The sequence below is a fragment of the Belonocnema kinseyi genome, chromosome 5, assembly GCF_010883055.1.
Source record: "Belonocnema kinseyi isolate 2016_QV_RU_SX_M_011 chromosome 5, B_treatae_v1, whole genome shotgun sequence".
Classification (NCBI taxonomy): domain Eukaryota; kingdom Metazoa; phylum Arthropoda; class Insecta; order Hymenoptera; family Cynipidae; genus Belonocnema; species Belonocnema kinseyi.
Window position 1 is genome coordinate 38727060 of NC_046661.1, and position 11664 is coordinate 38738723.

Here is an 11664-nt window from a genome sequence, read left to right on the forward strand (position 1 = left end):
TTTGTTGCTGTTTTTTTTTCAGAAATAACAGACATAATTAACAAAATATTTAGATTTCAACACCTGAATCATTTTATTCCATGTGATTTAATAGAATTTAAAAAAATGCTTGAAAATAACAGATAACACAGGCCGACAAAATTTGAAAACCGGAAAAACCTAGAAAGACGACCATACCTACCCAAAGGTTTTTGGCGTAATTTGAGGCGAAATAAGCCGGGTTCATGGAACGAGATGAGGCCCTTTTATCTTGCTTGTCATATCCTATCTTTATGGAGCTGGCATAAGAAAAACTGACATTCGTGATTATAGAAGAGTCTATGGCTGCTAGTGCAATAGTATGTTGTGTTACATTCCTGGTAATGTATATTATTTTTCATACAAACCTATTGAAAATTCGAGTTGAGGTACCTGTAGACCTAGCCTACCTACGTGTATACTCTAGAGCTGAAAAAAATGTTTCAACCCTAGGGATGTAAACACATTGTTTTAGCCCGCTCTACAGTCTACACGTACCGAAACTCGAAGACAAAATGTTTCAACCCTAGGGATGCAAAAACCGTCATTCAACCCGCTCTACAGGTATCGAAACTCGAAGTTTCAACAGATGCGCTATGAAATAGTATATTAGGGGCCTCGCCCCTAGTCGCGTATACACTTTTTCATAAAAAATGTATCGAAAATTTGACTTGAGATACCTGAAACTTCTTTGCGTCTCACCAAAGTTGTTATTCTTTGTAAATACGTAGACAGTGGCAGATATTGGTTGGAGACTGAAGATAGCCTCGATTCTCGAAACGAGGTTCGATAAGAGGGACCCGCTACGGGGGCATCGAAAGTCAAATTTTCGATACATTTGTTATGAAAAATATGTTGCATACATAAATTCTAGTGTCAGAGCGCCTGCTATTGGGTAGGCTTATTAAATTTTTATTTAAAAATATTTCTTCAAAGTTTTCAGAAAAAATCCTATTTTTATCCAGTGCAAAATTATAGTTTTCATATGTGAATTTCATAAAAAAAGTTTTTAAATTATTTTTAACAAGTTTTAGAAATATATTATAAATGAAAAATTTCAAAGAAATGTTAGTGCACCAGCAAGTTTTAATAAAGGAATCTATTAAAAAATATCGCCTAATGATTCTGATATATTAACTTGTAAGTAGAAACATTGTAATATACAAAGAAAATTTTTTATTAATTGACCATCAATTGCACTGATAAACTTCTTTCCCTAAGGAATATATATATATATATAACTTACATAAACTTATATATACTTACTTTGTTGAACATTTTGCCGAGCATGAATAGGTACGAATAATCATATATTGCTTAATCGTGACACCAATGATATTTTACCGTGAATACCAGGAGGAGTGCTATGGAGGCACTCCCGCCCCACCGAAAACCCAGACTTATATTTCAAACCTTTGTTTAATGAAATTTTTTAGCGTTGTTCCCAATGAGAAACTGGTGCCCCCACCCCCAACCGTTTCCTGGATCCGCCCCTGCTCGTCTCGCCGCAAAGTATAAGGCTCGATGAGACATGTGCACGATTTATAATTTTCATATTTTTATCGCAAGTACTATTTTTTGAACACTGCATTTTTCATCAAATTGATACCTAAAGGTTAACAGAATGTATAGAACTATCTTAAAGGCCGTAGCAGGATAAGCATGGTCTGGGTGTCCCCGCTCGGATATGATACATATTGCGGGGGCAAGTGACTATCCTTATAAGATAAATTTACCATAAGTAACAACTAAAAAAAAAAATTACAAAAGTTATAAACAAATTTTGAAAAATCAAAAAAATCGAATTTCTCGAAAACTGCTTTACCGATCATGATGGTTAAAATATATGTTATAGAGGGTATTAAGGGGGTTTCAAAAAAAAATCAAGAACCAATTCTGTAAATAAAGTAAGGGATGCTAATCTGACTGACGACCTCCACGTGGTACATCCTGGGCAAACGTGAAATTAGTTTGACGAACGTTAGCAGTAAACGAAGAGAAGTATTTTTCTATCTACTATTAATCAATTGACACTGTGACTGGGTAATTCACGATAATAGAAATATGCTATTTCATCTGGTTTTTATTACATCATTACGCATGAATCATTGCGTCATAAGCTAAAAATTAATTTTGCCCCTCATTCTAATAGATTTGAATGCATGTGAGGGGCCAACAAGTATTTATATTTTTAAACTATAAAGTAATGCTGTGACAATTTCCGCAAAAATATATTTTGCAGTCTGTAATGTGAGCATGATATAGGGAAAAAATAGTTGAGTTCTAGAAGTACTTCCTTTAAAAATATTATTTAAAAATGATCGGCAAAGCACTTTCAAAATATGAATCAGTGAAAAAATCACTGATTGAATTAATAGCTAGACATTTCACTGATTAATAAGTGATTTTGAACTTATTCGCTAATCAGTTCAGTAAAACCAGAATAAGTAATGTGAAGCATAACCTCTAGATCTTTAAGTTAAGGGTTGTTGTTACTCTTTTACTTAAATATCAAGAAGAATCCAATCTTGAACTTGAAGTAAAATGTGAGGTTGTCTGTCCTTTAAAAGCAATGGAACTTTTCACCTCTTTTAATATTTAATCATATTTATGAGTTTTCACTGATTGTCAGTGACCCATTTCTAGCTATTTGAATCAGTGAAATTTCACTGACAATCAATGAACTTTCACTGATTCAGATTTAGAGAGCAGTTTTCGAGAAAATTAGATTTTTTGATTTTTCAAAATTTGTTTATAACTTTTGTAGCAAAAATTTTTTTAGTTGATACTTAGTGTAAATTTATCTTATAGGGGTAGTCACTTGCCCCCGAAATATAGATTACATCCGAGTGGGGGCACCTAGACCATGCTTACCCTGCTACGGCCTTTTAAAAACTATTATGCATTGCAAAATTTTAACAATTGAAAAAAGATGGAGAAAAAAAGAACAGAGAGAACCAAATCACCCCCCTCTCTTTTCTGTATTATTTGTCTGTCGTTTGTATAGTACCAGGATCCAACATGTTTCGAAATCCTTCAGGCTTCCTCATCAGGGTTTTTAAAAGTGGGCAATTCACAAAATACGTGATAATTTTTTCAGGAACACCCCCATCCCCTGTGTGATGCCTTTTCCGTTGCACTTAACATGGAGAATTATACTTTGACCCCCACCCTTTTTAACGTGCCCCCCCCCTGCGTGGTGCTTTTTTTGTTGCACTTAACATGGAGAATTATATTTTGGTACTCCCCTTAACGTATCACGTATTTTGTGAATGATCCTATATTTCTATGTTATGCTAATATTAATATAAAATGTAGGTATGAATTTGAAGTTACTTATGGAGATACTATTTACATTTGTTGTTCTTTAATATTTCTGAGAACTTTTGGAGATATTTTCATAAGTCGGCAATTTTGAATGCTCTTGTTAATAAAATTGTTTGATTTAGAAGTTTTTAATTTCAACCTCATTTTTGAACTCTTTCAATTTAAAATTTTTTAATTTAGGGAAATGAAGTTGAAGTTTGTAATTTTTGAAGCTGCTAATTTATCTACATTTAAATTTTTAGTCATGCAATTATATTTTACATTTAAAAATTTTTTTAATTTATCTGCTATATCATCGGAGATTGTACCTTACCGACAGTAGATCAACCCTCCAAACCATGAAGGCAGAAAATCTACACAATATCGATCAAGTTAAGAATCTTCAATAACAGAAAATGCTTAACGTCTTAACAAGACTAGATGGAAAATAATATTTTGAAATAAAAATTATTTCTTGAAAAAAAGATCCTACTCCATCTTCACTCCATTGGGAATCGAACCACAAAACTTCTGAATCAGCAGATAAATTAAAAAATTTTTAAATAATTACTTGTACCATTAACACCTAGCTAAAAATTAGGGTTATGTTCTTGAATTAAGAGTTCTTATTCTGATCCCTCTAAAAGCTTAATTGGAAAAGCACCTGACCGGAAAACAGAAATTTTGTGGTTCGATTCCCAATGGAGTGAAGATGGAGTAGGATCTTTTTTTCAAGAAATAATTTTAATTTAAAAATATTATTTTCCATCTAGCCTTATTAAGACGTTAAGCATTTTCTGTTATTGAAGATTCTTAACTTGATCGATATTGTGTAGATTTTCTGCCTTCGTGGTTTAGAGGGTTGATCTACTGTCGGTAAGGTACAATCTCTGATGATATAGCAGATAAATTTTCAAATTTTTTTAATAATTACTTGTACCATTAACACCTACATAAAAATTAGCGTTATGTTCTTGAAATAAGAGTTCTTATTCTGATCCCTCTAATAGCTTAATTGGAAAAGCACCTGACCGGAAATCAGAAGTTTTGTGGTTCGATTCCCAATGGAGTGAAGATGGAATAGGATCTTTTTTTTAAGAAATAATGTTATATTTTACAGATGTGTAATATTTAAATATTCCAATTTTAAATATAATAATGCTCAAGGTTAATTTGAAATGTTTAAATTTTGATCTTGTATTGTTATAACATTCACCTTGCCAAAACAAAGTCCCAAACTTCTAAAAAAATCTAAGACACAATCATACCTTTGGTTTGACAAAAAACACTGGAAAAAAACTAGAACCGAAATTCGTGGGAACGCGTTGAAAGTAAAAGTCCTTCGGCTTCGTCCCGCACGTATTCGCGAACCAGCCGGCGATCGGCGCCCTGTTTAACATTTAACTAAGGGTGGGACAGGGGGGGCAGGTAAGCTCGGTCACGTGACAGCTTGCGCCAGAGTGGAGGGGGAGAACCAGCCTGATCTGCGGAGTGCGGGACCTACAACCTCGCAGTCCTCGCATTCTGACCTGGTAAGCAGCCAGTGTCGGATCGGCAGAAGTATTAGTGAGACTCACGCGAAACACTCGAACGGATCCGAGTCCCCACAACCGATCCACCCGCCCCCCCACTAACTATTTATTACTCTCCCCGTAATCCCGTATTTATTACCCTTTACATTCTACATTCTGGTATCAGTGCACCAGAACTTCAAGGTGTTATTTTTTTCTGTGAAGTGTGTCCGTGCCCAGTGTTTCGTGTTCGAACTCTTCTCAACTCTCGAGAAGACAGAAGATAAAAGAACGAGCCACGTGTGATTCGATATTTCGAGCAACTTGTGCCAGTGTCGTCAGTTTTCAGTTCTCATTTTATTAAAACGTTTTACGTATATTCCTTTGTTTTTTACTTTTTGAATTGATAAATTATCAAGATGGATCTACTCTGTTTTGAAAATTCGGAAACTGAGTGCAGGGCTTATCCGGACCCGGCGCTTTTAGAAGACGACAGAGTGCTGAAAAATCTGCTCATGTCTGAAGAAAGGTTCGCACCCAGGAGTTCCTACTTTCAATGCGTACAGAAAGACATCTCACCGGCCATGCGCAAGATCGTCGCCGAGTGGATGTTCGAGGTGAGCAGACCCGAGTTTCCGGTCCACGTGTCCGCCGGCGAGAGAAAGAAATTTTTTATTTCTTTAGCCAGCGGTCCTTTGATTTCAAGATTATATATAGACATAATTGGACCAAATGTTAATGGCTACACTTTTAGTAATTGTTCGGATGCTCCCACCATTTGAATCTTTTAGCCCCTCTATACGAAGATCAATTGTCGCCCTGGTCGCTACTCTCACCACCGAATTCTAATTCTGTGGAAAGAAATTTCCGCGAAGTGAATTCGTGGATTTTAAAATTTAAAGGGACGAGACTTTGTTTTGTTTGCCTTGCTGCTATCACCTGATTGGATACATGGATTCAAGAAAGCTTGAAAACATTATGAGTTACGGCTCTGAGAAGATCAACTTTTGGGATATCCATTCTTTCTCTTTGGTCATTTTTGAGATTATAAAATAAATGTGGATACGCAGATTCCGTTTCGAATCTGACAAGTTGAAGCCAACATGTTGATTCTAGAAGATATTGAATATAAATGGCAAACTTTCATTGTAAATTTATTCATTTTTAAAGTAAATTCGTTTTGTGAAATTTTCAATACATCTGTAAAATTGAAATACTTTAAAGATTTAAATTATTATCTTTAAAGTTGTTGCAGATCGTGAATACGTAAATTTACGGACATCTCAAATTTTTAAATACGTAAATTTCACAATTTCTGTTAATTTGCTGGAAAAAATTAATTATTTACTTGCTAATTATTTACAAACTTAAACTGTTAATTGCAAAAGGTTATTCGCATTTTCGAAATTATAAAACAAATTTAAAGGTCGAAATTGGAACTATTCATACTTTATAATTTCAGATTGCGTTGTTTCAAATTAAATTTAAAGTCTTCGAACAAATTATCAATTGTTTATCAAAAGCCACTCCATATTCCGAAAATATTTCAGATCAGGTGCAAACATTATAAATTGAATTTCAAATTTGTCAAAGTGAATTAATTCGATTTAGAATTTTTATAATACATCCATTTTTTAAAGATCTAAAAATAATTATTATCCTTAAACTAAAATTTCACTTATTTGAGTTTTGACTTCGGTTTTGATGTAATCGTCAGAATTCTCGAAAAGTCCTAAACCTGCAATTTCGTTCCAATAGTTCGAATCAGAAAAATAAAGTGATTAGATTCTCCATATTTTCTTTAAGGTAAATTTCAAAATCTAATTTTCTATTTCACAATAATTTTTAAACCTAAGCCTTTATAAGTTTAAAAATATAGAATTATGCGAGAAGATGAGAATCTTTATTTGAAAGAGTGATAGATACTTTGGCAGTAAAAAAAAATTACAATTTTTCAAATCTTGCAACATTTTTCGTTAATTTTAAACCTTAATTTGGGAACTGTATGTATTTTTATAAAACTGTAAAGTTTGTTAAATAGTAGTTCAAAACCTAATTTTCCAACATCTCGCATTTCGCGTTGTTTTACAAAATCCACACAATAATTTCTTCTCTTCAATATAAAAAATTTTTTAAAGTGTATATATAGTTCTAAAATTCTGGTATTTTTCCCCTACAGTTTTAAATATATGTAAAATTGTAAGGCTATTAAACGTGAAAAATTGGAACAAATTGTGTAATTGTAAAAATAATAAAATGGGGCACGGTTATATTTTTGGTTACGACGCAAAAAGTTTTGCTTTGTTAAGACTTATCTTAAAACTTACCGCACGAAAGACAATGACGTCACTGAGTAAACCGTTTTTTGGCGATTGAATGCGTGTCGAAGTAGAAGTTTTTGTTTTCTTTCCGCAATTCAAACTACTTCCGGACCATATGTGCCACGTACAGATCTTGACCAATTCGTATGTTACCGCCCCTTCGGTTCCTTTCTTTTGTTATGCCGAAACTTTTCTAAAATTAAAGCCAATAAACCAGAAAGTAAGTTCTATTTTTAGTTTTTGGAGATTAGTCTCAGGGGTATTACAAAGCATTCCGGGAATATTATTGTTTCATATTCTTTAAAAATGAATTTGTCAGAACGAATATTCAAAGAGCTGCAAATATGACTCTTATGATTGCAAAACTACCTTGAAGTGTACGTGATTGGATTTGTAGGACAGTGGTTTTAATTCCCAATATATTTTAGATTCTTGAACACGATTATGGGTTGTTAGAAAACAATTTCAAAAATATTTTGACGCAAAATTAATTTTAAAAGTCAATTCCAGAAATACCATGTCGAATATCTTTAAATTATTTTAACAATATACTTCTATATTCATTGGATTATTCAATTTCGTCTCCATTCTTAAATGAAGTGTCTCGTTGCTTTGAAATTCGGAATGAGTAGTACAATATTTTTCATTAGTTTGGTTAGTCCTCACGACATTTCGGAACAACCAGCCGATCCTTTTCGAATCGCAGGCGATTTTCCAGGACGGTTAGACTCCACAATTTTTGAAGTATGTTTTGAATTTCGAAGCACCGGGTCGTAAAGGTATTGAATATTCAAGATGATTAATAGCCGGGGGAATTATGACTAGGGTAATTTGGGGAGTTAACCGAGAGTTGCTAATTATCAGAGGCTAGCACGCATTTCAGGTATAATTATCCTCTTGAGGGTGTCAAATGGAGGGGTGAGCAGGTTACTCAGCATGACCCCCAACGTCGAAGTTACAGGCGGATTAGTATCCATTAATGCGATGCAATATTTACTTCAAACTGGGGATACTCAAGGGTCAGAATAAGACAAATACGACACATCCCCTTATTCAGCCACCTGTTGAGCTTTCCACGGTCTGTTGGACTTTTACCCTAACGGAAAATGCGACACTGGACTTAAATTTTTTAATGTCCCTGCAAATGTATACACCTCAATATATGTCCAAAAGGTGTAACAAATAATATTTTCACATAATCATGAGCGATTTTGTAATATTTTGCAGGTGTGTGAGGAGCAAAAATGTCAAGAGGAGGTTTTTCCACTGTCGATGAACTATGTTGATAGATTTCTATCAGTCTGTGAAATCAAAAAGGCACAGCTTCAGCTGCTAGGTACAGCCTGCCTTCTTTTGGCCTCCAAATTGAGGGAACCTAGGCCTCTTTCCGCGGAGGTTCTTGTATTCTACACCGACAATTCCGTTACCCTTGATGACCTTTGGGTAAGTGTGCTAAAAGAGTTTGCATTTTTAAAAAACCATTAGGATTTGTGAGGCGCGGCTTTTTCACACCTTTAGCCATATTTTTACGAGATACTTAGCAAGAAACCAGGAATATTCCAAGAGATTCTGAAACATCTTATTCTTTGCCAAGAATCGATAATGTTCTCAAAAGAAACTGAAATCTTCCAAATAATTTCATGATATTCCGAAAAATAACAAAACGTTATATAATATTCGAAGCCCTCCACAGCTAATTCACAAATGTATTTTGTGATATATTGTTTAATCTTGAAAATTTCACACGAATTCATCCACATCCTTTATCAGATAAGTAATCTTCTAAATTCGATAAAATCGTTTTGAAAAATTTAGCTTCAACCTAAAGTTTTATAAATTTTAGTTCTGCTCCGTTTTCTCTTCTTCCAAGATTCGAATTTCAAATATCAACTCGCCGAAAAATGTCAGTCCCTATGCGACTTTAGTAGAGGTTTCAGGCGCGATTGGGTTAACCTTGTCGATAACCCGATTAGAATATGATGTCATAAAAATTTCATAGGAGAAATGACTTCCGAATATGGGCCAATTCGATCCAAGTAAACTTAGCCTGACGAGTTTTAATCGGACCATCTTCAATAACAAAGAATTCCATTTGAATTTGTTAAATCAATCCAACAAAAAGTTGTGCCTTACTTTTCAAAATGTCGAAATAAGTCTGATTAACTTACAAACCGGTTTAAGCTAATGTGTTGGCTGTGATTAAAACACCTTATTGAAAGACCGTCGCAAATCTTTCTTTGAGGTTACTCAATTGTCGATTATTAATATATAAGGTTATTTAAGGTTATGGTACTTTCGTCATAATACTACGTCGCACATTGGCTTTGAGACAACTGGAATAATGAATGTGAAAAAGAGATGTAAAATCCGACTTTTGAGACTCACTGCATAGATATTTAGAAGATATGATGTCGATATGTACCTATATTTGAAACGCACGTTTCCTGTCCATTCTTAAAGCATAAAAGTCTGATTCTACGATATTAAAGTGGAATAGTTAACATAGTAGACATTTTTTTGCATGATTGTGCAGTTTATTTCGCAATTTGTCACTTTTGCACTCGCTTCGAGTATTCGCGATATTCCCGTCGAGTGGCAACAAGTTTCGGATTACCCTTGTGATATCGGGCACCGTTTCATTAGGCAAGTACTGAGTTTCTAATCTCTGATGACGTAGTTCCAGACGAACTATTTCAGGATCAGGGTCAACAAGACCGCCTTACTCGCAAGGGACCACGGGTCGTAATTGTACCGAATCCGGTCATTAAAGCTCTTTAGTATTGAAGAGGAATTTATTGTGCAAGTCCTTCTAAGGGTCACACATTTCGCGATGAAGATATTTTCTTCAAAAAGCGTTTTCTGATTCCAATACACAATTTTAAACAAAAGCCCTAAAATTCGAGCTGAAATTGTCTTCGCCTGAATAATTGTCCAAGTTCAAAGAAATCACATATTTTCATAGGAAAAATTCTCAAGATTTCGGAGTAACGGAAAAAAATTATTTTTAGATTTCCAAAGCAAATCTTATATTTCTGGCAAACAAGCGATAGCCCGCAAAAGCCTTAATAGATAACAACTGATAGGAGCTCGTGATATTAATTAAAATCCAGGAACCATGGAATTGAGAATCTCATAGTCGAGTTGGTTCATGAAACTAAATCTGCTTCAATATTTCAATTCATGTCAACCGTGACACTGGGTAAAAATAGAACCTTAAGATTCTTTTATCAGAACTCACCTCTTTCAAATTATTATACAATAACCGAGTCTAAAGTATGTAATTCTTCTACATTAAGAAGAATATTTCTGAAATCTCTTTTAATTTTTATCATTTAACAATAATTAAGTATCATCGTGTGTGGGTTATCTGCAAAATTCCCTCTGTTACAAATTCTTGTATTAAGCTCTCATCTACGAACGCAGATTTCATTCACCAAGGTCGAATGTAGGATGCAAATGTGGTATAAAAATATAAGTCTGAATCATTGTTGAAAATCGCACGTGAACTAGATTTCTGTCGTTTCACGAAATATTTATTAATTACAAAAAATATTGATTGACTTTTTAAAATCATATTTTAAAAATCCATCCATTTGGAATTCATTTTGTTGAGTTGGAAATAAATGCTCATACCAACTGTTGAATAGAGTAAAAAGATCAAATTACCCTTCAGAACAAAGTGTTGATCGTTTCGGATAATAAACTCCCGAGTTAGCATAAACATAATCGACATGTGAAAAATGACATTGGGTAAACGGACTCTACCCCGGAAGCACGTACTGACATGACATGCGTATGTAATCTTGGTAAAAAAAGTCGTTGAAAATTAGAATATAAAACGGGCCAAAAGGGGTATTGGTATTATAAGCGGAAATTTACCAAACAATTCAAATTTTATTACGAATGGTCCAATGATTCCAGGTTCTTTTTCTAAGCGTTTTCGTTTTATTTATTGTTGCACCAGGCCTCGCCTGGTGCCTATTTGCCTACTATACTTGTATAGACCCCTCTTAAATTATTCCCACGGGTCATTCGGGTTTTAACTCCTTTTTCAGATATTCTTGAGACTAGAATTATCAGCTCCAATTAAAACAAAAAATTGATCTCGAATTTTGAAGCTCGTCAGATATATCCGTTTCTGAGGATTTCATCTCGATTTGTCCCTATTTTGTAAAACATATTTTTCGAAAATTTCTCAACTGAAAATTCAATCCTTGAATTGTTGTGAGCCGAATTGTTATCGACTCGGGAAATCTTTATTCCGGAGGATATTGGGTTCAATTGCTACACGCAACAGGCGGATAACTGCGAAGTAGGTTCTCGTCTATAGAAACGTATTCCGGCCGGGTGGCAGCCGCGGATTCGTAGGAGCCGAAAGGGAAAGCAGGTGAGAGGCCAGGTGGTGTTCAGGGTGCACCCGGCCCGTGCCCGTCTGCGACAGCTGCAACTGCAAACAACCTGGCCTTCTTGCATCCCTTCATTTTCTAACCTTTCTTAAAGACAAGAGG

At 34.5% G+C, this 11664-nt stretch overlaps 1 protein-coding gene across 1 annotated transcript in view; it reads left to right on the forward strand.

Moving 5' to 3' along the window:
• Positions 1-4866: 4866 nt before the first annotated feature.
• LOC117172544 (G1/S-specific cyclin-D2) overlaps positions 4867-11664 on the forward strand; it is a 23086-nt gene continuing 16288 nt past the window's right edge. Inside the window, exons 1-2 of the mRNA XM_033360590.1 lie at positions 4867-5452; positions 8384-8599. Coding sequence (XP_033216481.1) covers positions 5255-5452; positions 8384-8599 — 414 coding nt within the window. The 5' untranslated portion in view covers positions 4867-5254. The remainder of the gene's footprint in view (positions 5453-8383; positions 8600-11664) is intronic.